Below are 27608 nucleotides of genomic sequence, written 5' to 3' on the forward strand. Positions count from 1 at the left end.
ACAATATAACAGAAGTCGCCCTGGCTATTGCTTCCTTAAGCGAAGCAGGAACCACAACTTTTCTCAATGAGAATTAACCATCTCCAGAATCAAAGTATTTATTCTGCATGATAAGAACACCTTGGATTAGGTTGTTTTCATTCATCTTAAATGTATGAATTCAAGGGGCTAGCAGGTGATTACCTTATGTGTGTGATCATCAATATATTTTAAAAGTATATTTAAAAGGTGGCTGCTTTAATGTACAAATAAGAGCCTCCTGAATAGATGTCACATTTTTTTTCTGCATAGGCAAACTAAACTGGAGCAATCAGACTTGAATGTGGGTCCCTCCACAGCAACTTGAGTTTTGGAGGAATAATAGCAGCAGTTTCTGCGGAGTCATCAGTGGGTTGAATTCCAGAAATCTGGAGTTGGTCCTGAAGGCCTGATATCTAGGGCTTGCCATGTGATCTTGACTGATGTGTTAAATTTCAAGTTAAAAGGTAGCCCCTGTAGGCTTTGTCAATGTTGGGAAATTGCCCTGTTGCTGAAGTGAGGTGTCAGCAGGAGTCTCCCTTAGTAAAGCTCAAAATGATTTAACTTCTATACGTGAAACAAAATTGGTTGTAGTACTATTACAGAAATCAATGCTTTGTGTCACATATGGCTTTCCTTCAGTAATCTCTGTAGCATTTTTGCACGAGCAACTATGGTTATGTATGCCTTTTAGTCTAGCTCACTTAAATTCAGAATAGGTAATTAGTGAGTAGTGTCCTTGTATATTATTTATATGGATTTCAAAATTAGAAATCCTGTATATAAATAGATCATTTGATTTGGACATATAGAATTCTATTATTCTAAGACCTTAAAACAGTATATTATATATTGCAATAGTATTGTTAATAATAAAGCATTAGTTGCTGATTCTTACTGGGCAGGTTGGTATAACAGGCCTAAAATCTAATAACAACTGCAATGATTGGGTCAGATGTATCCTTCTGTATTACTGATAGTGGGATTCTTAGGCAAAACAAGAAAATTCCCCAAGTTTTCCTGATCAATTTAAAAGCCACCTGTTTCCATTCCAAATAGGTTTTCCATGCCAGAAGGAATTTAATTTTTTTTTCTAAATCTGTACTGTGTAGGTACAAGTAGAATGAGATTTGTACAGTGTTTTTAATAGATACATAAAAATACCTTACTTTTATATTGACAACGTAATTCTTATTCATACTTCTGAAATAGGGCATCATTCTGCCCCTAAGAATGGTACAGGAGGGGTAGTAGAGCTCTGCTCAGGTTGCCTTAGTCTGTTATATATGGACTGAAGCAGATGGCAGTACTTCAATCTATCCTGGTCAGTGGCTGTGTTATCAGTACCACTTTTATACCACTTATTATATATGGGAATCAGCAATTACAGCCTCTTACTTTTCACAGCCTCTTTGCTTCTGCAGGCTATCTGAGGGCATCTCTCTGATTCCTGTTTGCTCTTCTTGACCTCAGTCTGATAATGCGTGAATTCTGCCAGCTAAACTGTTTGTCTTTATGTTGTGTTAGCTATGCTTGGAGACCTAAATAATCAGGTCAGATTCAGTACAACACAGTGTTAGAATGTCTTGTAGGCAGTGCTGTGGACTCCTCAATATCTGCTCTGGAGCTAACATGATCATTGTTTTAAGATTTACTTTTGAAGATTACCTGATACATCATTAAACTGACAGAAACACTCAAGCTTTGATTTGTGCATGAGTAAATTTGAAAAGTAAATAAAAGGTTTTTGTTTTTTCAGAAATACAGTGCTGTGCTGTAGCTGGTGGCTTGTTGGAGGCCTCTGTCAAGATGGCCATAGCACCAGTCATTCAGCATGCTAGGCCAGTACTAATTGTCCATCAACTAGGATTATCTAGATCCATAAGAATGCCTGCAAAGGTATGAATCAGAAAAGAAAACTTCAAGACAGATGAAGATTCGCTATTCTAAACCACAAAACTACTCTTTTGAACTGTTTTCTGCTCCAGTATCCATTCTGCAGAAGGCAAATAACCTAGCCAGGAGAACAAGGCAATGGTAAAATTTGAGCCCTGTGTACAAATCATTGCTTGGCTCCAATAGAGCACAACAAAAAAGTCATCTCACAGAATGCACATTGGCGATACTCTGAAATAGGCACCCAGAAAACCCAGGCAAATCTCTATCTTTTTCACTTTCTCACATGCATGCACAACCACGCTTGTTGAAAGCAGGTCTCTCTCTTACTCTTTTTCTTTTCCAGCAGATTTAGACAAGGCTATAGAAGCATGGTCTTTAGACTAAGGCTGTTGTTGTTGTTGTTGTTAGTCACGAAGTCGTGTCCGACCCATCGCAACCCATGGACAACGTTCCTCCAGGCCTTCCTGTCCTCCACCATCCCCCGGAGTCCACTCAAGCTCACGCCAACTGCTTCAGTGACTCCATCTAGCCACCTCATTCTCTGCTGTCCCCTTCTTCTTTTGCCATCCAAAATAGGATAAACCAAAGTAATGTTATCTCAAGATGTGAGAGAAGCATATGTCCATGTGAAGAGTTGAATCCAAACTGAAAATTCTTCTTTTTGAGAAAGATTCTGATCTACCCTCAGGGTGGTTCCTGGTGCTTGAGGGCTAGATGGTCATAACTGGTCTGTTTGCCTTGCCCATCATCTCCTGACAAGGCAAAGGAACTCCACCTCAGTTGCTTACCTGTCTCCCATTCTTAAATGTTTTTATCCTTTTCCAGTTCTCACATTCTACCTGAATACCTTCATTGGTAATCTTGAAACTATAAAGTCATCTGCCCCCTTCTGTCTCTCCACCACCTTGTCTGAATTGGATAAATCTGACTGAGGAGACTAAATATGCAAGAAACATAGAAACATAGAAAACAGAGTGAGTCAGAAGGGGCCTCCCGGGCCATCTAGTCTGACCTCCGGCACCAACCGGCTCCGCTCACGACATGCCCACCATGTGGACATCCAGCCTATTCTTGAACACCCGCACCGATGGGGCCTCAACAACCTCTCGTGGAAGCCCATTCCACACCCTCGGGGGTCCTGACTGTCAGGAAGTGCTTCCTGGAATCCAAACGAAACCTTGGCTCCTTGAGCATTGCTCCGTTGGAGCCTTCCTCTGCAGGAGAGAACAGGTCTCTACCCATCTCCATGTGACATCCCCTCACACACCTGTATGTCGCCAACATACCCCCTCTGAGTCTCCTCTTCTCCAGGCTGAAGAGACCCAGTTCCCTCAGTCTCGCCTCATACAGCATCCCCTGCAAACCAGCCACCAGCCTTGTGGCCCTACGCTGCACTGACTCCAACCTGGCTATATCCTTTCTGTAATGAGGAGCCCAAAACTGAACACAATACTCCAGTTGCGGGCGCACTAGAGTCATATAGAGTGGTAGTAATACCTCTCTTGATCTAGAAGCCACACTTCTGGCTATGCAACCAAGGGTGGTGTTCGCCCTCTTGACCACCCCATCACACTGCTGACTCATGTTTAGCCTGTAGTCAACCAGTACCCCAAGGTCCCTTTCACAAGTGCTGCTCTCCAGCCACTTATCACCTAACCTGTACTTATGATAGCTATTCCTGTGCCCCAAGTGCAAGACCTTGCACTTATCCACATTGAACGCCATCCTGTTGTCTCCTGCCCACTTCCATAGTCTGTCCAGATCCTTTTGGATCTGGAGTACCTGCTCCTCAGTTGTGGCCACTGCTCCAGTTTTAGTGTCGTCTGCGAATTTAATCAGTAGACTGTTCACCCCTTCTTCCATGTCGTTAATGAAAAGATTAAACAGGATTGGCCCCAGGACAGAGCCCTGGGAACCCTCTCTATAACTTACTTCTCAGCTGCTGCTATTCTCTGTAATCACCCCACTCCCATCTCCCTGCCACCTTCTGTGTGCCTTTTTCCTTTTCCATGGTGTTTGGACATGCTTCAGATAAAGAACCACACTGCAGCCACTTGCCATTTCTATATTCTAAGAAGGCTTGAGGAGCTCAGAGGCATTCTTGGAAATAAAGATGGTGCTGGACGCCAGAACATGTCAGCTTATCTTTTTTTAACATTTAATTTAAAAGCGAGAGAGAGAGAGAGAGAGAGAGAGAGAGAGAGAGAGAGAGAGGGGGGGGAGAGAGAGAGAGAGGGGGGGGGGGGGATGGGCAACAAGGGAGATGTCCACAGGTAAAATTCACTCCCATACACGCTACGCTAGGGAATCTACTTGTGGGCGAACTTGCTTTCTAAGATTACAGTGAATGAAAACATATAAACTGTTTTGACTGGGAGAGACCATAGCTTAGTGATTCTGTGCACACAGAACATCTCAGGTTCAGTCCATGGAATCTCCAGTTCGAAGGACCAGGTCAGTGCTGTGTAAGGCTTTCTCAAGATCCAGGAAGGCTACTCACATCCACAGTAGATGAGCAAATAGTCTGAATAAATCAGACATTGTACCTGATTTATTGTACCTTTTAAAATTTGACTTTTAAATATTGAATTTATGAAGTTTTTATTGTAAGCTGTATGTTGTATTGTATTTTCATTTTATTTTGTGTCTTTGGCAAGCCTTCCCTCCACCTGTGAGCTTTAGCTATTGCATGGTACAGAAAGAAAATTAATAGAATATTTATTTGTTTGTTTGTTTGTTTGGAGTTTTTATATGCTGTCCCAGTCGCATAAGCCTCAGGACGGCTTCCAATGTAATAAACAATCAATATACATATAAAATATAAAAACTGGATTCACCCTGGCTATAAAAAATTAAAACCAATAAATAATATTGACAATTGTTAAAATATTGTTTGAATAAAAAGGTTTTGGCCTGGTGCCGAAAAACAATAATGACGGCACCAGGCGGACCTCTCTGGGGAGCGCATTCCATAAGTGGGGCGCCACCGCAGAGAAAGCCCTCCTCCGGGTACTCACCCTCCCGATTTCTTTCACAGAGGGTTCCCAGAGGAGGGCCTCTGCCGCCGATCTCAAGGGGCGGGAGGGCAAATATGGAAGCAGGCGTTCCTTTAGGTATCCAGGTCCCAAGCTGTTAAGGGCCTTGTAGGTGATAACCAGCACTTTGAATTGAGCCCGGACTTCGATGGGGGCCAGTGAAGCTGACGGAGGACTGGGATTATGTGAGAACAATGCCCAGTCCCTGTCAGCAACCTGACTGCTCTATTTCGCACCATCTGAAGTATCCGGACTGTCTTTAAGGGCAGCTCCACGTAAAGCACATTATAGAAGTCCAGTCGGGAAGTAACCAATGCATGTGTTACTGTCTCTAGGCAGTCGTCCTCCAGGTAGGGTCGCAGCTGATGGATCAGCCAAAGCTGAAGGACAGCACTCCTCGCCACCGCAGTCACTTGAGCTTCCAAAGACAGCTCTGGGTCAAGGAGCACTCCCAAGCTGCGGACCCTGTCCTTTAGAGGGAGTGCAACCCCATTCAGGACAAGGTCCAGGTCACCTACCCTGGAGCCCGAACCACCCAGCAACAGGACCTCTGTCTTGTCTGGATTGAGCTTCAGTTTATTGGCCCTCATCCAGCCCATTACCTCGGCCAGGCACCGGTTCTGTACAGCCACTGCCTCACCTGGATTAGTTGAAAACGAGAGGTAGAGCTGGGCATCATCAGCGTACTGATGTTTCTGTAGCCCACACCTCCTAATGACCTCTCCCAGCGGTTTCATGTAGATGTTTCATGTAGGGACAAGGTCCGCAGCTTAGGAGTACTCCTCGACCCGGAGCTTTCATTGGAAGCTCAGGTGACAGCGGTGGCGAGGAGCGCTTTCCTTCAGCTTCGGCTGATTAATCAGCTGCGCCCCTACCTGGAGTACGACTGCCTGGCAACGGTGACACACGCGCTGGTGACTTCCCTCCTTGACTTCTGTAACGCGCTTTAAGTGGGGCTTCCCTTGAAGACAGTCCGGATACTTCAATTGGTTCAAAATAGAGCTGCCAGGTTGCTGATGGGGACGGGGCGTTATGTTCACATGACTCCAGTCCTCCGACAGCTTCACTGGCTTCCCATTGAAGTCCGGGCCCAATCCAAGGTGTTGGTTATGACCTATAAAGCCCTAAACGGCTTGGGACCTGGTTACCTGAAGGAGCGCTTACATCCATATATGCCCGACTGCCCCTTGAGATTTGCGGGAGAGGCCCTTCTCCGGGAACCCTCCGTGAAAGAAATTAGGAGGGTAAGTACTCGGAGGAGGGCTTTCTCTGCGGTGGCGCCCAATCTATGGAATGTGCTCCCCAGAGAGGTCCGCCTGGCGCCGTCGTTATTTGTTTTTCGGCGCCAGGTGAAGACCTTTTTATTTAAACGTCATTTTAATTGTTAACAATATTTACTTATTCATCTGGCCAGGGCGACTTCTTTTCTTTTCTTTTCTTTTCTAACTTTTCTTTTATATCGTTTATATATTTTATTTATTTATTTATTTTATATTATTAATTTTAATTTTATATTGTTATTTTTGTATTGTATTGTATTTTATTGTGTTGTAAGCCGCCCCGAGGCTTCGGCAAGGGGCGGCATAGAAATGTTCTAATAATAATAATAATAATAATAATAATAATAATAATGTTAAATAGCAAGGGGGACAAAATGGATCCCTGCGGAACTCCATGGCATAGCTGCCATGGCGCAGAGCCATAGTCCCCCAGCACCACCTTCTGGAATCGGTCATTGAGATAGGAGCGGGACGACTGCAAAGCAGTGCCTCCTCCTCCCCCCAATCCTGCTAGCCTATCCAGAAGGATACCATGGTCAATGGTATCAAAAGCCACTGAGAGGTCCAGGAGGACCAACAGGGACGCACTCCCCCGTCTCTCTCCCTGCACAGGTCATTGTACAGGGCGACCAAGGCAGATTCAGTACCGTACCCGGGCCTGAAGCCGGACTGAAAAGGATCCAGATAATCAGTTTCATCCAAGAGTGCTTGGAGTTGTCCCGCCACCACTCGCTCCAACACCTTGCCCAGAAACGGGATGTTGGCCACAGGTCTATAGTTAGTGGCCATCTCTGGATCCAGTGACACTTTCTTCAGGACCGGTCATATTACCGCCTCCTTTAAAGGGGCAGGCACTCGACCCTCCCTCACAGGTCATCGTACAGGGGGACCAAGGCAGATTCAGTACCATACCCGGGTCTGAAGCCGGACTGAAATGGGTCCAGATAATCAGTCTCATCCAAGAGAGCTTGGAGTTGTCCCGCCACCACCCGTTCTAACACCTTGCCCAGAAACGGGGTGTTGGCCACTGGTCTATAATTGGTGGCCATCTCTGGATCCAGGGACGTCTTCTTTAGGAATAGTAGCTTCAAATGTTCTCCAAGGTGCTCTCTGTTTCCACTTTTTAGAGATCCTTGTTGCACTTGTTGGAGGGAATAAAAACACTGGAGTGAAACAGCTTCAAAGGGAGATCAGATTGAAGTACTGAAGCTCAGTGTTTCAATCCCTGACATCTCTGCATAGAGCTAGAAAAGAGAAGACCTTCTGCAACCCTGGGGTGCCAGTACTAGTCAGTTGTAAATAATACTGAACTAGATGGACCAGTGGTCCTATGCTTTTAAAAGTCTCTTAATAAATTAGGGCACAAATCTATTGATTGCATCTGGAGTGATGAGAAGTACCTGAACTGATGTCTAGTCACCCAGTGTAGTGTGGGAAGAGTGCTGGAGATGATCTTAACTTCCTCTTGTCCTGAATATTTCTCTGGATGGGCTTTTCAGCCACGTAGCAAAGGGGCTTTGGAGAGTGAAGGAAGGAGGCTGGAGAAGACTCTGGTAACTCTCTGATATCTCAGCCTTTCTAGTCTCCCCTGTCCACTCACTAGAATGCCTCCTTTCTTCCTCCTCGAAGGAAGTTGGCATGGTTTTTCTCTACACCAGCTGTAAAGCAGCAGGGGAAGAAGGCTGGATCTTTGACTCCCCCTTCCAAGATCAGAGTGCTCCATTCTTGGAAGAGAGAATCTGAACAATGTATAATTTATATTTATTTCATTTCTATACCACCCATTGGTCAAAATGGCTCTCTGGGCAGTTTACAAAGTGGGATACTCGCTTAGAGACCATAGCATTGCTCGCTTAATGAATATTAACATAATTAACATACTTACATTATCTAAATACAAGAAGCTGATTAGGAATAAATTAGGTAATAGAGATCAGTATAATGCTGAAACAGATAATGTGAACACTGAATTTATAGATGCAAGAGAAAGTTTCTACTGAGTTTTTTCTGAATGCTCTTAAGTTCTCTCTGGCGTGAGAACCACATCACTGGTTATGAGGTTTGTATAAGTGGCACTGGTAGCTTGAATTGACTGGAGATAAGTAATTATTATGAATTATATGTTTAATTATGGGTTGCTCCTTTTTTCTTTTCCCCCTCTCTGTTGTAATTTCTTTCACTTTTATTGTTAAATAATGTGTTAAATTTTGTGTGTGTCTATGTAACGCACACTGATGACAGAAATAGCTATATAAATGACACTGGGAATTTTACTGAAGAATGGTATGGAACTATTCTTAAGTAAAATGAAAATAATAGACCAACTAAGAAAATGTTAGAAATCCACCTATTAATATATATGGGTTTATCAAAACTGGTCAAAAATCTGAAGAATTGGAATAAAAAATATTAGCTTATTCTTACAATTTTTACTATGGAAGTTTAGGCAGAACCAAAGGTCTCACCTAAGATGGACATGTTACTGTTTTATGAATATGAAGTAAATAAAAAAGAAAACTGAGGCCATTAGTATCTCTTAGAGTCTTTGCGAATGTGATGACTTGCTTTGCATGACTGCATGTATCCTTCTTCCAGTACCCTCCCACCATGGTCAACTTTGCTAGATAGGTTGAAATAGAAGAAGCCTTTCCTTTGATAGCTCACAAAAGCAAGTGCTCATGAAAAGGGTAGTATGTAGACCTCTTCCTAAAAATTTGGGGAAATGTGGAAAAGGTAGAGGGCACTGAAAATGTTGGGACAGTATGTATAAACTCATACTATTGTAGGGGATGTATACTTGCCTTCAGCTTTTCTGGAAATAACGCCTTTGTCACTTTGCTTTGCAACTGATAGGTTTCAAGCAAGAATCTATATGTAGCTTCACCTGGTCAATGTCCAGGGATGCTGCCTTGCTGCAATTTGATGGCAGGGATTTAACAATGCGTTGACCAGGGAAGACTCCATATTTTGGGCAGACATAGGTGTGTACCTGGGAAGGAATTTTTCCCAAAAATTACAATCTGAAGCATGCATGTGCTGCCAAAAAAAGAGTAGGAATTATGTTCACTCCATAATTCACTCCATAAAGTGCTGCTTTGGCAGTGATGGAGCAATTGTCACTAGCTGCAACACAGGTCTCTGCGGGGGCGGGGGGGTGCAAATGAAAAAGAGGTTCCAATTGGAGCAGAGAAAAGGAGGTTTTTCCATAACAGACACTGCGATTCTGGCTGGAAGACATGTGGAGAACAGCCTAATCATCCACTGGGGACAATATAGCTTATTTGCAGGGTGGGTTGCCATGTCCTACTTGCCCAATATGTCTTTAAATTACAATTTGGATAAAGGGTGATTTACAAGCCTAATTTCTTCTGTGTCATCATATTAAGCAGAGAGGCACAGTGATGGGTATGTACATATGTGAAGGAGCTAAAGTGCAAATAAGGAAAAGACAGAACCTAAAAGTACCAAGCTATTATATTTGCATTTTCTTAGGAAAGATTCAGTTTCCAGTCTATTCAGAACTTTTGGTTTGTGTGAGAGCCTAAATATTAAGCTAATAAAATATTATTAGACTTCTGAGCTGCTAGTTATTAGACTTCTGAGCTACTTGCAGCAATGCAAGCCAAGTGTTTTGTCACAACTAAAGCATCCACTCAAGTTAGCTGTCCACTACATCTAAAGCACCAATTGTGAAAAGGGTGTGCCAGCATAGCACAAGCATTGGTTCAGGTTAATTGGTTCCTTGGTTTTATCCCCTGCTGTATAGAGTAGACTGGTACAGTCCAGATTTTTTGAACTAAAGCTTCTGTTATCCATGACCATGTGCCATGTTCTCTGGGATTGATGGGTGTTGTAGTCCAAAGCCTACAGTCTAGAAGGCACTATGTTAGGGAATACTGTATAAAGCTTCATCAGCTTTATACAGTATAAAGTATATGGTTGCTGCCCCAACAGGCTCAGGCCCTTTATCTTATTCTATGCTCTAAGCATACTTCTGATTTTCCCTATTTAGCTACTGAAGACTTGTTTTACTCGCCTGCCTCCACCCAAATATATTCTTACAGCTAGTTCCAGTTCAAAGCATAGTTGAAGGACAGCTGTACCTTGGACACAGGCAGCGGAAGTATTATAACAGCCATATGACCAAAGCTTTCTGTTCAAACTGAAGGTTATGTCATTGACAGGAGGAAAGTTTTCTTCTTTGCCCTTAACAGTACAGGAAGTGCACTGCTTTTTACACTTATCCAAACTTGTTGAAAACAAATGTATATAAAGTACAGTGTTGCAAAGATGTTGCTTTGTAAGCCGCCCTGAGGCTTAGGCAAATGGGGCGGCATGTAAGTTTGCTAAATAAATAAATAAAATAATAAGATGTTTGGCAAATGACAATGTTTAGTCTGGGTTGTGTGTATATTCTCTTTTCTGATGTTCTTTAGATTTTTGTTTTTATTTTGATTTAGCTATGTTATATATTTGATTTTTTTTTTAAGAAAAAAAGATGCTTGGCAAATATCCTAAATTCTTGACACCCTTACTGATAGGGTCTTTCACTCCTGTCAAATTTACCAAATTGGTCTGTGATTTTTTGAATTTACTTGACTTTATTCGCCCTAGGTATCTGAGTAAGAGAGTAAAACTGTAGAACATTGACACTGAAATTCAGCATATCCTCCAATACAGTTTTGCCTTGCCATCTACCAGTCAGCCAATCCTTAAATCTGTTGTCTTAATGGCAGTGTTAACACAGAAGCTGCCCTACTTCCTTATTTGTCTGTGCGGAATGGCAGTGTTGTTACATGGTTTCAGACACTGGTTTTTCCCTGTGCTACCACTGACATACCATCTCTGTCAGCCAAAAATATCCTAGTCATTATATTCTTGCAACTCACTCCTCAGAAATTGCTTATTGCTTTTTTATTTAAGTGGGAGTATATAAACTATAGTGACTTTCCTCCTGTATTTGCTCATATGGGAAGAATCAGCTCTGTTACTATGATGTTAACTTAACCTAAAAATATTTTGGTTGCTACAATAGCAGTGGGAATTTAGGACATTTGATTTCTCCTCCTCCTTTTCTAAGAGTGATTAAGGAATCCCAGAAGCATATCCAAGCCATGTCAAAATATCTTGGCATGTGGCCCCAATGCCATACTTCTCAGTACATGGAGGTCATTGCTTACTTCAAATGGATTTAAATAATTCATTATCAAAGCTGCAAAACTATGCTTACAAAATAAGACTAAAATGTACACCAAGCACTCCAGTACTTAATGGAGACATATATGAAAAGGAGGATGAAGCAGAGAAGGGCAGGCTTTTCTGCTATATTCAGTTCTCTCTAAAGCCTAGACTCAAAACAATAATTCACATAATAATAATAATAATGATGATGATAATGATGATGATGATAATAATAATAATAATAATATCCTACTTGATCTAAAATACTGAAGGAGCATTTGTGTTGTACCCTATTTCAGATCGTGTCAGTTTTTTCTCTGCTTAAGATTACTGGGCCTAGTAGATTTGGAGAAGAATTCTAAAAATTGCTGGTGTAACTGTGAGTGTTCTCTAAATATGTCTCCCTCTGCTTGTGAGGGAGTTTCAGTCTTTTGTACAGAATGTAATTTTTTTTTTTTTACAAAGAATTATCTCTGAAAAGCGAGAGAAGACCCAGTGCTTGAGAAAAATAGCAATTAAAAGATGTTTATATGTATGATCATTTCTAATTCCAGAGGACTTCAAAAGTTAATATTTGGCTTAAGTGCTATAAAATAGACACAGGGGTTCAGTTTGGATATAGAATACAGAGTACGTTATCTGTATTTTTCAGAAAAAATTACTTTAAGCATAACAATGCAAGAGTGTAGCAGTAGCCCAACTAGAGTACCCTATTTGAATTGTCGCATCTAGTGTTCGCAGTGCTACAGGATCTCTTAGCTATAGGATCCTTTAAAACAGGGGCATCCACACTGGGGTGCCCACACTCCCAGAGAGTGTGAGATGGCATTTCAGGGTGTACAACAAAGAGGAAGGCTGTGTTGCATTTTTCACCAAAAATTATCCCAATAATAAAAATACTATTATTTTGTTTGCATTTGGATTCTATTCTCAATCAAGACAAAATCTAGGAATTGCTTGAATCCACAGGCAGACTTGCAGGTTGCAGTCACCAAAAAGGTTTCACATTTTGACAAAATCTTGAATGAAGAGCAGGAGCAAAGAAGTCATTGAATTCTATGTCCACAATTGGGATTAATTTTACTGTTTACGTTTTTTTCTAACTGCTCAATTTATATTTGAATTTTGTGTACTTCATTAAAATCGTATTTCTTTTAGATCAGTTTGTTCACCTTCAGTAGTGTATCTGGTTCAAAATGGGATATTTGACTTCTTCATCTTCAAATGTAACATTACTTTTGAAGGAGGTGCAGACATAAATCAAACATTTTGGGTACAGGGCATAAAAAAGGTTGGGAACAGTGCTTTAAAATATATAGGATGACAGTGTTGTGGGAAGAAATTCCAAGATGGGGGCCAAGTTTGAAACTAAATATGCAAGTAATTAACAGTTTGTTCACTCTGTGTTCGCATTTAATGTTTTTAGTACAATATAGCTGACTTTATCCCTGTCTTTCATACCCAGAATGCTTTAACTTTGGGCTTTTGCCATGTTACGCCATCATTAATTGTGCTCTTGATTATCACATTGAAGTCTACCAGGTTAGAAGTGATAATCAAAGCCACAATTAATGGTGGCAGATTCAACTCTTCAAGCAGTACATGTGAAATTAGGAAGCAGAAAATAGAAGCCATTTGTAAATGGACAGATGTCTACAAACATGGAAAAGTGGAGGTGCCATTCCTTCTATTCTGGAAAACGTAACTGTGGATATTGATATCATCTGTTATTTAGGAACTTCATTACTTAGTTACAGCTTATGGATCAAAGCTCAATAATGTGATATGATTTTTGTCTGCAAAAATGCGTAAAAACAAACCTTAAAACATTTCTTGGGGTTGCTACAGGCAAACTGTTACCAAATGTAACCTCTTGAGGCAGGGTACATTTTTATAATAGAACAGTTTGTTATAATTTCCAAATATCTGCATACTGGAGTATATGCCTCACAACAGTATTAACAAAAAAGTATATTAAAGGCATAAATACATGCATATTTATATTTATATAAGCATATTCACTTTTTAAATGATTGCTAATTCATTGCAATTCATTGCCTGCCAATTAATTCACTCTTTAATTAGAATAACGTATCTCAATTCAGCCTCCAGTGCTTGCTGCCACTTGCTTTTCTAAGTAATTACTGTTTGATTAAGCATGTGGCAGTGTTAGCAAGCTCAGCTAGCTGGCTAGTGATACAGAGCTTTCTGCAAAATGTCTGCAGGCAACAAGTACTCCGCCAACCGACAGACTGTATCTGTAGCTGTGGCAGATCAAGCAACAAAATCAATAAATTATCTCTGTTGGAAAGGGTTTTATGGTCTTCTGAAAGAGAGAAATTTTACTCAAAAAGGTAATGCTTTGAGATGCCAGTTTGTATCATAGCAAAGCATCATCTACTGCCTGCTTTTAAAGAAATTCTGTGGGCCAGTAATAGCACATTTTGAATTATTAACCTAGCAAATAAATATGGTTGCATTTAGTTTTCAAAGGTGTTGATTTTTCCAGTTACTTTTCATTTTGGTACATGGGAATACTATTTCATTGAATTATAGGAACATCTGAGATAGGGGTTTTACAATTTTTCTAACATCTCAAGTGTCTGTTTTGTCTGGACTTTGCTCATAGAATGTTCTTGTGCAAAAATTTCAAGGCTTTAGTCTGGAGCACTGGGTCAAAGGATATGTCTCTTTGAAGGACAGACAGGAGGCCTTCTTTATTCATGAAGTAGCATTTCACTTTACATCAAAGAATGGTAGCTTTTCAGACCTTATTAGAGTAGCAGTTCAGTGAAATCTTTTAAAAGATGCACAATATGTGTGTTCAGTTTTTAAAGTTTTGTGAGTTGTATCTTAATGTAATTAATTAATTAATTGTGCTATTTTTTGTTAATGGTATTTGTATGATGCCCTATAACAAAAGTTCTCTAGGTAGGTAGTAGGCAAAAAATAGTTAAAACTTAGTAATAAAATAAATCATTCCAGTTCAAAACACAAAGTTGTCTCAAATATTTTAAAAGCCTAAACCTCAAAAGCTATAATAAAACAGGCTTCTAAAAAGCCAGAGAGAATTTTTTTAAAGAGATCTCTCCTGGTAGCAAAAAGAAGGCAAAGTAGGCATCAACTGAGCACATCTGAGGAAGGCATTCTGCAATTGGGATGCTTTCATAAAGAGGAAACTTTCTTTGCTGAAGCCATCCACCAGATTGCACTTGAAGGTTACACTTGGAGAAGAGCCTCCATTAATGACATCACCAGTAAGAGTATATGACCAATGTCAATCCTACAAGTAACCCAACCTCAAACTGTTCAGGGCTTTAAAGGTTAAAACCAGCACTTTGAACTTGACCCAGAAACAGACAGTATGCCAGTCTGGTAAAATATGTTTAAAATGTCCAGATAACAACCCTACAGTCTTATTTTGGACTGCTTTTAGGCTGTTTTCAAGGAAATTCAATGTACAATGCAATACTTCCATGGCCAATGGAAGGTTATCATAACATGAGCAACTGTGGTTAGGCTCTAAGTGTCTGGATAAGATTTATAGGCTGAAGCTGATAAAAGGCCTTCTGAGCCACTGAGAATTAATTCTGAATTCTGTGCATCTGATATTATAGTTAGGGAAAAAACAATACATTTCAGAACAGGTTGGATAGCACCCAGCTGGACAAATGTATCACCTACAAAGTGTACCTTGGCCTTGCCTAGATTGAGTCTCAGTTTATTGGTCCTCATCCACTGCATCACTGTTGGATAACACTCATATGACTAGTGCCCATATTCTGACTTACAACAGTTAATTGTACAAACATATGCTGAGTATTACAGAAGTGGAGCTGGGGGGGGGGGGGGTCAGTCTAGATGGCCTGAGGGACACCTTCTGACTTGCTGTGTTTGTTAACAATCACTGTCATGCCTGGATTTGAAGAAAAGGAGCTGAGTGTAATCTGCATATTGATTGAACCACAGTCAAGGTGTTTTGTTTTGTTTTGTTTTGTTTTTAGAAAACTGTGTCTTCTGATTTCAAGTTAATGTTTAATAGTATGAGGGAGCCCCAGTGGACCCTAATGCACAATTTCCAAGGGGCCAAGAGAAATCAGCTACCCAAGTTGGAGTTGAACTGCTTCAAAGCATTGCCTCTAATCCAGAGCTCAACCAACTTTCCAAACTTACCATGATCAATGGTATCAAAAGTTGCTGCTGTTTCTGAGATAATTAAGAGGGTTTCACACAAAACATTTTCTCTTCCAAAACCAGGCAGAATCTTGCATGAAATGGATCTTGTAATATTTAAAGTTTACTACCTGTAGGCATTGTGATTAATGAATGGACTAATGTAGGATTCTGTGGATGCATCCTGTCAGGGATCAGGAAGTAAACATGAATTTTCTATAACTCAGTTTTTGGGTTGGGAACTGTGTTTATTGCACAGAATAGCTATTCCCTCCCTGCTGCTGGTCATGAGGCTGCCAGAAAAAAGGGAAGTGAGATCTGCACATGCAGATGATAAGAATTTGCTCCCCTTAAAGATGCATTTAAATTTTAACATCATATCAAAATATGGAAAGGGTTCTTTAAGCTTTGTTAAAGTCCTTTACTCGATCTTATCTTACTGATTATATTTTTACATTGAACCCAAGAAACTGAACAAATGAAGATTTCTGATAAAATTTTAGTAAATATATTTGAATAGTTTTACAGCTGTAGAAAAGAGCAATAGGTAAACAAAGCATCAATCTGAGTATTTCTGTCATATAATGTGAGTGTAAAAAAAGACTTATAGAAGTATCCTTTAAAGGAAATTTCCAAGTACTAGGCACTAATTAAACAAATACAGTGAAAGTTTAAATTGTTAATAGCCATGTCATCCCTAAAGCACAGCAGTGCAGAATACTAACTCTGTGTAACCATTCTGTATTGTGTAGTATTTTAACAGGATAACTGTGTCAGTTCTTTTCTGGCTTCACTACCTGCTGTGTATGGAAATCATGTTCATTACTCGATGCTTGTCTTTCTTCCTCACAATAACAATGTGTATTACAGCATGAAAGTGCAGCATCTCTCATTACCAGGGATGCAGAGGGGTAGACACAGAGAATATCTTGATGGGGGAGGGGGTCATCTAAGCATCTAAGATGTTGAACTTTACTCCCTAAATAATACCTGTGGAAAAAAATTCTGAATATTTGCAAGCTGCCATGTGACCTTTTAACAATTTGAACTGCAATATTTAAGATGGTTCTAGATTCACAGTCCTTACCAAAACTTTTCACCTATTGCCAAGTGGATAGTTGTATTTATTACAACCTTATTTTAATATACTGGCTGTGTTAGGATGCAGTTGCATGGTGAGGAAATGCTTTTGCATGATAAAACAAGCTGCAGTTTGTTAATCATAGGTTTCTTGGGAACAAGTAAGAGTGAGCAAGCATGCAGGCGCCCAACTACTTCTGATTAAATAAATGATCCCCACGATGGAGGATCTCTAGGTTGCTTTGTGTGTCAAAAATGGTCAAGCAATAAGGATCCAGCTTGTTCTCAACGGTTAATATACCATGTGTTGCTTCATCATGTGAACTGGTTTACTATGTTGGACCCCTTTTAGCTTTCACTGGTTTTTCTAACTCATTGACTTGGTTTGCATAATCCAAACAAACCATGATGGCATGCTTCAGCCACAGGAACTTGTTTGATAATGTGAGCTGACCCATTATCTGGGAACATTCAAGATCTATGTCACCTGACTTCTCCAGTCATTACTCAATGAATACGCTCTGCAGTGGAGGTTATCTGCCAAAAAAACCCATGGTGCTCCTGACAAACTATTGTGCTCACTTGCTCTCCTGCTTCTTCCCTCCAGCTGTTATTCCAATGTCCTTTGTTGCAGAATCAGTCTTGTCTCCCTCTCCAATCACTACTTCTCTTTGTTTTCCACGGTTTTTAATATTTTATTCAGAGCCAAAGTGCCATTTGGGCACTGCTGGCAACAATGTTCAGATATTACAACCACCCATCATGGATAGAACAACCTCTAGAACATGTGATGGATTGTCAGGATGATGCTAAAAAGTAACCACTCTCTGGTGTGATATCAGGCAACACAACAATCCACAACACAACAGTGATAACATTGTGGCAGTTATCCATGATGAGCCCAGTTCCCAGTCTTTTGATTTTTTAACATTTGCATAGAATACCCTTACTGCAGCTAACAGGTACCTGACTTTATTTTTTTTCTTACTAACTTAAAAGCAGTTTATCTCATGAAGCTCATTATGGAACTGTTTTTAAAGTTAAAACCTTGTCCATCTTACAAAATTAATTCCATGTCCAAGAAGTAAGCCCAGTAGATTCTCTGACTCTTCACCTATATACAGGAACCTGTTAAGATGCTCATCCTTTACTCTTTGTACAAGCTTTATTCCCACAGTGATAACAGGATCATGAAATGATACTAACATAGAGCAACCACTTTGTTTGCTATCAATCTTCAACCTATTTCATACAATCTGAGCAACAAACATTAAAATACGCTGTTTAAGAGTGTCACAAAACTGGAGCTGTGTTCATGACACCCCTACTGTGATCCTATATAAATGTTAAGAGCAATAGAAAACAACATTATGTATCAACAATATGGAATTCATCTCTTGATAGATCATTTGCTATTCAGACAAGTCAATAAAGCTTATATAACTTTTTGCTGCTGTGGAGTCATAGTTTATTTGTTTTAACTATTCTTTTCCAATGTTATGCCAGGCTTAGTGCACAGTCTAGCAAAGACACCTATCAAAGGCATGTTGCCAGAAATGGCAGTTGACCATTTTAATGGGAAAGTGCTCATATTTGCCCTCTGCCAAGTTTGTGTTATGCAATGCTTATTTCTAGGAAAATAAAGATGCAGATTGGACCACCATCATCATCCTCATCTCAGTTTTTCCATTTTTACATAATGTTTTCTATAGATTCCTTGTCCTGTCTATAAACCAAACCAAACAAAATAGTTGCCAGGTGCATCCAGACATGCACATAAACACATAATGCAAGTCTATGATGGTGTCCTTGGAAGTTTACCTGCAGAACAAGTCATGTTCTTACTTTCTACTTTGCCCTCTGTTCTGTGTAAATATACACCCCCTCTACAGTTTCCAGGTGCAGCATTCTCTTGGTGAGATAGGATGGGCAGAGGTAATATAGAGTTGTAGTCCAATTCAGGTTTATATACAAATACATCAGCAGTGAATTGTTTTAAAAAGATTTCACCAAGCTCAATGCTGCTATAGGGCCTCGGTCAAACATTTCAGAAGATACTAGACTTGTTTTTCTTTGTATTTGTTAATTATTGCAGGGCAAGGGAGAACTGGGTAAGGAGGTCAAAGCAAACAGTATAGCTTCTTCATTGATCAGTTAGGTGACACAAGCTGGAGCTGGAGGAGGACTGTGTGTGTGCAGGTAGCAAAGTAGTGTCCAAATGATCTCTCACCCTTTAAAAGATACAGCAATAATGACATAGTAATTTTACATTGATGGCTGCTTTGAAAGTAAGTCGAAGTGAGGGTCTGTTTAAGATTGCTTATTGCTTTGGGTGATCTCCTGTGCCTCCAAGCTCCTCCCACACTGCATAGGATGCCTGTAATCCTCCAACTTTGGAAGGTTACAGGCATCTGGATTGGATTGCACCTTCAGTGGCCCAATTTAAAATATCAGCTTATTTTACGATAGAGTAATTTTACCCTACCTTCCTCCATCAAAATATATGGGACCTGGCAGCAAATTTACTTATAGTGGTGAAAGCATTTTTAGACCTCTGATTTTATATTAAAAAATATAAACTATGAAGGTTAAGTAAGCTGGGCAACCCAGAGTAATTACTGAGGCTAGTGGCATTTTTGTGGTTTAATAAAGGCTGAGGCTAATTATTCGGTTTTTATTTAAGTGAAATGGTGCCAAAAAGGAGGCTCCTGCAGAGCAGCTGCACTCCTTCAGTGTTACCCTAATTTACCACAGACACAAGTGTCACAAACGGAACTTTTAAACTTGATATATAGGCATGGAAGTAAGGAGTCTTTTGTCTGGAGTGCATGCAGAAGAACTCCTTTATACAAATCAACCGGCAGATGATGGACAATGATGAAAATTTGATTCTTTGAAGTCATAATGGTCATTGAAATGTGTGAAATTCTGGCATTGAAAAGAGGGCAACTAGCAAGGCTCTGAATCTTGGGTGGCTGCTGGGAGCTTGCTGGGAGGTTTTCTGCATTTTGACATCAACTTCCCATTGCTTGTTCCCAGCTTCCTTTATTTAGAGAGGAGGAAAATGTTAAACAGTAGATATTTGCTCTCAGAGGCTCTGTACAATCTCTTCTGGGCAAATAGTGTGATATGTCATAGTGCAGATGTAAAATGACTGTGTATTCCCAGTTCATGAAACACAAAGTATTGATACTCAGCTGTAAATAAGGTGGGGTAGAAGCATTTGGGTTATTTTGGCCATCTAGTTATCTAAAAGCTTACAGTGGCAATTTCTGCCATAGCAGGATTAAAGGAAATAATTGGTCTCAGAAATGAAGAAGGACATGAGTGATTGAAACTCTCCTTCATTAATATCTGAGGCTAGGATTTTATGTGCATCCTGCTTCTTTGCTTTTTTGAAGGAGTTGAAGGTTCAGCTCCAGACACTGGTTCCCTAAATTCTGCTGCAATTGTTTTATGAGATATTCTTTAATTCTTAAAATTCCTATTTTATTCCTTTAAAGTCCCTCATATTGCTGCATCTGAAAGCATGTCTCAAAATGGAAAAGGTTATGTGTCATGTCAAGCAAGGTTCCAGTAGAGTTTTATATATAAAATGTAGTAATTGATCTGTTAGCAATCTCTTCTTCAAACATAAATAAACATCAACATAATATCAATGAAATCCTACAGGTGTTACTTGCCTGCAGTTTAAAGTGACTGAACTCTAAAAGGTTGAAATCATTAAGCCCACTACTCCAAAGGATACAAAAAGGTTTTATTTCAAAATGTAGATAAAACAATCATCTCCTAACATCTTTCTTTCAGAAAGTTGGTTCACAGGTAATTTCACTAAGAACTTGAACTCAGAACAAAGCATTGGAGACAGAGTAGAGAGTTGGACTTAGTTCTTTTCAAATATTATATTGTTTTTAATGGTGTCTTGAAGCGGGAGCTTTAGCCCATTGAAATGTTGCTAAAAGGACAGGTTCTTCTGTCAGTAGCTGAAGCTGTGTGGATGAAATGATCACAATAGAGTGTTGTAATGCATTTTCAAAGTGTGAGAAATCAGTTTGTCTAGACTGAAAGTGCGCCTACAGGGAATAGGAATTTTAGAGCTTCTGTGTTCTTTAGGTGTCAAGTATGTGAGAGATGCCAAGCCTTTATTCCATATCTTTGGCAACGGCTCAGCAATGCTACAGTACCTTACATGTCTATCACAAGCAGAAACAGCAATTCTGTGTCGGGACAACTTGGGCTTCACAGGCCAGAAACTCATTGTTCTGTCTGTTCAATTTCCAGCTTTAAACTTGGGAAAGGAGGACTGTGTGTATGTGGGGGGAGGGGGAGAGATATCAATAAACAATTGCTGCATTCCCAGAAGGCATGGAAACTTTGGCTGTAATGAATCAAAAGTACAAGCTAGCAGCATCATGTAGCTATTGTAAATTATTAAAGCAGGCCCTGTTTTTCTTCTTGCCTTCAAAAAGGCTTTCAGAGGATAAATCCCATGCTACTACTAAATTTTGTTGGTTGGTTGCAGCTAATCAAATATGTGATACTTGTGTTTTGTCTTTTTCACATTAGATGAGCATTTTTTTCCTTTGTGAGAGGTAATTTGCAAGCATAACAGATCTTCCAAGGGCAGCACAACCCTATTGTAAAACTCTACACTAGTTTTAAATAACTAGTGTAGCAGCAGTAGTCTGTCAGCTGTAACTATCTGTAGTGGTCATTCAACAGCATGATAGAAAACGGCAAAAACTTCTAATTTTCTTCAGCATTTAACTTCCAGCAGTAAATAATACTACATGTCTAATCTGTTTCTTTCAGTAGGAAGATCCCCTTCCTGTGACCTAGTTTTCTACTAATGGCCCATCCGTTCTTGGGAAAAAGAAGGGACTGAACTCTACCTTTCCTTGAGTCACAAAGGAGACTTCTCTCCAGAGCTCCTTTGGTTTCTTCAAAGACTAATGCTGTTGTTCTGGCAAACATCCATTTCTCTTTGTTTAGATCACATGCTTCCATAAACTCAGGACCTAGCCGGGAGGAAAGATGATTCCTATTGCTCTGCAGCACAAGAGGAAACAAGGGCATTACTATACACTACACAAGTGTAGAGGACAGTGTGTTCACTTTCAGCTCATGAAAGGCAAGCTAGTAGTTGCTTACTCTAAATTCAGTTGCAAGTTGGTTTCCCAACCCCAGCTGCTTTTCTAAATAGGAAATCTTGGTGCTATGCTTTCCCCATCAAAGAGATAGTAGGCTGTGAATAGTTTTATCTTATGAATTGTAGCTAACAATATGTACCACAGGTTTCAGGAGCCTTAGGTCAGCATGTGTTCACACAAACTATTACAATAGGTGTAACATAAAATCTGGTAGATAAAATCTACCTTGGAGAGACAAGGTAGAAGCATTCTATATTTTATGCTTTCTAGTTTCATGCACAGTGATGTTGTATAGAAAAATAAGCAGAGAGACTGAGCAGCAGTGGGTTTCTGGTCAGGGTGGGACCACTGACTTATATAATATGGTGTCTTTGTTCTTGGAAAAAGGAAAGCATCTGTGTTTAATTAAAGGAGAAGTTAAACCCCAAGTGGGAAAAATCAGAGCTATGCATGTACAATGGAACATTTCTGAGTGTGAGCACCAGCAGTTTTGAAGCTATGTGCAGGTATAGAGAGAAGACAGAGCTGGTATGGGAGAGAGTAGGAGTAACAAGGGAAATGAAACAAAGTGAACACTTGGCTTGGCCTTGAAAGTTTGGAAGAAGCTGAAAACAAGAAGTAATAAACTGAGTATTCCACTCAGCATTGGTGTAGGTTGGAGTAATGATGGAAGATAATGCACAAGTGGAATGTGCACCAGAAGTGAGCATTCCACTCAGATTATCCCTAAAGTTATATTCTATTTGAGTCCAGATGGTTACCTAGTAATAATTTACTTAAGAAAAAAATGCATGAGATGTCTGGAATTGAACATGTCTCTGTTTCAGAACATGCACATGAATGAGATGGAAATAGAGGAAATAGAGGACAGGAAATAGAGTGGAATATGACAGTGGGTGTAGAAAAAATAGCAAGGATGTTTGCACAGAGATTAGCTAGTTGGGAAGGTAAACAGTTAATGTTACAGGCGTATACATTGTGAAAAAATGTAGCTATTCAGACTCTGTAAGAGAGGCAGTTTCAGACAGAACCAGAGATCAGTTTTACAGCAAAATGCATTATGGTTTATGTACATAAAACAGAATCTTGGACTGATAAAAGAAATGCATGCTTATAGGAAAGAATAGAAAATGTAAGAGAGGCCAAATTAATAAAAGAAATAGAGGGAAAAGCTAGCAAATCTGAAGCATTAGTGTTGAAAATATCATATATTGACATTTTAAAAAGCAGTAAGCTTCAGAGTTTTACTGATATTCAAAATAAGACTGTGATCCTTTTACCACTTATGTAGGTATAAAGCCCATTAAAGCTAATTATCCCAAGGTTTCTGTTTAGACAAACTAAAGAGTTTGTCTTTAGTTTGAGAGTTAGACAATCTTCCTCATTGCCTGTATCTTCACTATTGGCTTTTTTTACTGTCAGGAAGAAGGAGTCTGTTTGAAAACTAGCACTCCACATGTATCAGGAGATGGTGGAAGAAAGACATCCTGGTCCAGTCAGGATAGCTCCTCATGTGAAGACTCTACATGTGCATTGGTGCACTGTTGAACCCCTTCTCATGAACAGTGAACAGATGTTAATAAAAGTGGTTTCCAGTCAAAATAATACACAGTAATAATGTGTGGCTTGGCATCTTGCACCAGCAGGGGGTTGGACTTGATGGCCTCCTTGGCCCCTTCCGACCCTACTCGTCTATGAATCTATGAACAACCCCAAAATCTCCAACACTCATAAGGGACTTTACACAGTAGCAGCATAGAACAACAGCTGAAACTATCAGTTACTGCCACCCGTCTAAAAGCAAGTAGCAAAGGAGCCAGAACTGAACACTTCATAGAAAGCTGATCTAGATTTTGAGCATTTCAGCTGAAAAGAACCTGTCTTGAGACCAACAGACTAGTTTTGATGGTGGTATAACTCAAAGCAGGGCAAATCTTGAGATATCTATTGCCACACTGTTAGGACTGGATCCATGCTGTGTGTGGAGACCTGGCACAGCCAGGCTCTGTATGTGAACAACAAGCATCCAACAAAGCCCAGGGACAACAATTCATGGCCATAGAACAAATGCTTTTAAAGTTCTTAGAAGTATTTGACTCCAGGATTCCAGACAGGGACACCAACCAAGAGGCACAATTCTTCTCCTGCAGTAGGAGCTGCAAAGGGAAGACTCCTCACACAGGTAAGCATAGGAACTGGGGGTGGGACGAGCTGCAGAAGACTTCTAATGGGATACCTTAACACTAGCCATCACACCCTTCCAGCACTATAACCCCACCATCCCCAGAAAAGATGTAGGTGTGCAGAACAGAGGAACACATGACAACAGAGCACTTTCCTTCCACTTCTACCAATGCAAATGGGGTAACTGTAAATTAGGAAAACAACCCTTCCCTTCCAGTGGATACAAGATAAATAGTATGCGTACTGCAATAAAGCAAGCCCTGTAAGCTCACAATATAGGCAATGACCACATTGTTTTGCCTGATGAAGTAGATTGAAGGATGACTTTCAGTAGGAAATTAGGTTGAGATATAAGGAAAAGTTAGTTCCTTAGTTGTCACAGCTTGCACTTGATCTGGGTGAGTTGCTTGGGTGAAAAATGAAAGCAGAGGAAATACAAGCCAAGACTTGTGTTACGTGTGTGCTCTTACTGTGTGGGCACTCTCATTGTGTGCTCTTCCCACTGGACTGTATGTTGCGTCTTGTAGAACCATGGCATTCATGTCATGGGTTTGGCCCCTGGGAAATTGTCTGGGTGCTGTACTAGATGATGTCATAGGTTCATTCCTATCATCCATTGCGGATTGGTACATGGCACCTGCAGAAGCGTACTTGATGAGCAAATAGTGGTTGTGATTACCAAATAGTGGCAGAGGTTTCAAAGCTTTTGGGGTTTGGTTTTTGGTTTTTGTTTTATGTAGGAGTGGAAAAGGAAACTTCTTTTAATGTGTTCTAACTTGGATCAGATTGTCTTAACTCAGCATATGTGGTACACTATTGATTTCAGTATCTGTGATAAACCTAAATCTTTTTTTTTAATTTTTCCTTAATATTTTTGTTTGTTTTTCCTTCTTTATTTTTTCTGAATGTTTGTTAACGTATTTTTCTGATATATCTTTTTGGAAAATAATAAGAATCGGTTTGATAGCCATATGAAATGCTCCCCCACACCTTGCTTTATGTGTCCTAAGCCCTAGGGTATGTTTGTGATATATTGTCAGTTGACTTCTATAAACGGACAAGCTGGGACAATTGAGTGAGCCTCGCCTTATTTTTTTACTGCAAGTGAAACACATTGTGTAAAGCATGACAATTGGTTGCTCAATCAAACAACCTTTCAGATACTTCTTTTTTAGCAATCAATGCCAAGAGAATGTAGTTTTGTGTGTTGCAACATTTTGACTAATAATTGGTGTGTCTTCATATTTTGACTAGACTAGAATTCAACATAAACACTACTTGGTCTCAAAGAAAACATTTATGATTAAATTGTTAAAATATTTTGACAGTTTGCTTTAGGTAGTCTGAGCTTTGCTTTTATGCATTGTTGTAATTTCCTGTGGGTTTTTTTCTTAGTTCTAAATGCAAGACAAACATTTCACACTTGGCAGTTGTGACTGATCTCGGAGTTTATTTTATGAAGTGAAAAAAAAGAGGAGGGAGGAGTGGAAGACATGCCTTCCCCATTTTTTTTAAGGATGGTCTGGTGAGAGTATGAAGAGCTTTTAAATTCTGTGACAGAAGCAACTCATAAGTTGGTAGCTTGAGGCTTATTCTTAATATCCCAATGTGCTATTTAAACTTGTTTTCCTCCTCAAACTTAAGTCATGTCATCACTGGTTGGATTAGTTCCGTCTGCCTGTAGTTGGACCCACACCAGATCAGCCTTTGTTCCTGGAGAGAGGCAATGGAAGAGAGTCCAAGCCTCTCTTGCTGGCACTGTACATGGAAGAATCTAACTAGGCGGCAGTTTTGAGTTACTTCTGCTAGCTTATTGTGGTAGCTTCTGGAGGAAGTAGTTGATGATGAAGTAGAGAGGAAGTAGAGAGCCAGTGTTGTGTAGTGGTTAAGAGCATGGGACTGGGACTCAGACGATCTGGGTTCTAGTCCCCGCTCAGCCATGGAGCCAACTGGGTGACTTTGGGCCAGTCACAGACTCTCAGCCCAACCTACCTCACAGGGTTGTTGCTGTGGGGATAAGATGGAGGAGGAGAATGATGTAAGCTGCCTTGAGCCCTTTGTAGGAAAAAGGCAGGATATAAATGGAAAAATAAATAAATAAAATGATCCACATGTACTTGGTCAACAGATATTAAGAGGAGTGAACTAGGAGTGAACTGCAAATGATAGAAAATTGTTGGCACTTTCCAGAAACTGCCCAATCCCGAGGCTGGGTAGGGTGAAGATAGCACAAAGAAGACATAAAACTCCTCCTTGTTTGTTAGATTTAACCCATCACTTAAATTTGACAGCCAAAGAACCTGTTCCTGCATCTTCATTCTACCAATCTAATTCAGTCCTCTCCCTGTCTTTCCCCTCTTACTGTGCACAGAATTCACACAGACAGCAGCATTGCCAGCAGCATATTGCAACGATGTTGGTTTTTCAGGCCCCCATTATGTTTCACTGTTCAAACATGAACGATAATACTGTGTGACTGTACAACTTAGTTCTTTGCAAAGCAAAATTTGTCTTCCATGAAGGAGGTACTCTCCTTTTTGCTGTGCTGCTTTATAGCAGCAACAGAGCAGACTGTATTTAAACTTGGACAACCTCTTAAAGTAAGACCAGAACAGTGAAGATTTTAGTGTTCGTTGCAAGGTGTTTCTCATTCACCACCCCAAATGTCTCTTATGAAAGTTGGAGACCCTTGAAGCAATCTCAGCCTGCATTGATAATTATATATGTGGAAGCTCTTGAAGATGCATGCAAAAGATGTTTAGTTCTTGACCAGATTGAGTAACAATTTGGAAATGGTTTTGATTTTAAGGCTCCAGAAACTTTGGAAACCGAGCCTTTCAAGTAATTAACCCAAATGCTAATTCAAAACATCTGACTTGTCAGGTTGAAATCATATTCCTTCATACAGCATTTACTTTTACAAAGCAATAGGTCTGAGGTCAATATAACTATCCAGAACCAGTTGTTCAGTATTGTGGACCACAGGAGAAATGTCTACAATAGCCCATTCAAATTTGTATGTGCAACAATGAGGTCTGAACCCTTCATCCACTTCAGTTAAGTGACAATTCAAGCAAGACTCATGGGTAGGTTTTCCTGTAGGTTAGTTCTGAAGATTCTGTATGTGGTTCATGAAAATTAAACATCTTCTGGATTGTGTATTTTATGTCCCTCAATCAAAGCGACCTCTTGCCATAAGTGTAAAGTCACATGTGCATTCTTAAAGAGGTCATATTTCTGTTATTTCTTATTTTTGTAGGACATTTCACCCCTAACTGGTGTACCAGAGGAGCATATTAAAACCAGAAAAGTTCACATTTTTGTTCCAGCCCGTAATGCAATGCAAGCTGGGCTCAACAACACCAAAAAATGGAAGATGGAATTTGACACAAGGGAGCGCTGGGAAAATCCACTGATGGGTTGGGCATCCACGTAAGTATAAAATAAAATAGTATGTTGATAGTGCTTGGATTGTTGAACTTCGTTCTCTGACGTATTTTATCCAGCAGTTCCCTCCAGAATATATTTCCTGTCCTCTGCCTATGTAGATCCCATTGGTTTATCTATTCTAATATTGCAGGGCAGCTTGGTAGACCTTCTGTTTGCCA

At 40.0% G+C, this 27608-nt stretch overlaps 1 protein-coding gene across 1 annotated transcript in view; it reads left to right on the forward strand.

Annotated features, from left to right (window-relative positions):
• The window catches only part of NDUFS4 (NADH:ubiquinone oxidoreductase subunit S4), a 53736-nt gene that overhangs the window by 17814 nt on the left and 8314 nt on the right, over positions 1 to 27608 (forward strand). Inside the window, exon 3 of the mRNA XM_044446144.1 lies at positions 27260 to 27432. Within this exon, the coding sequence (XP_044302079.1) occupies positions 27260 to 27432 (173 nt within the window). The remainder of the gene's footprint in view (positions 1 to 27259; positions 27433 to 27608) is intronic.

The sequence above is a fragment of the Varanus komodoensis genome, unplaced genomic scaffold (assembly GCF_004798865.1).
Source record: "Varanus komodoensis strain SLA01 unplaced genomic scaffold, ASM479886v1 scaffold5, whole genome shotgun sequence".
Lineage (NCBI taxonomy): Eukaryota > Metazoa > Chordata > Lepidosauria > Squamata > Varanidae > Varanus > Varanus komodoensis.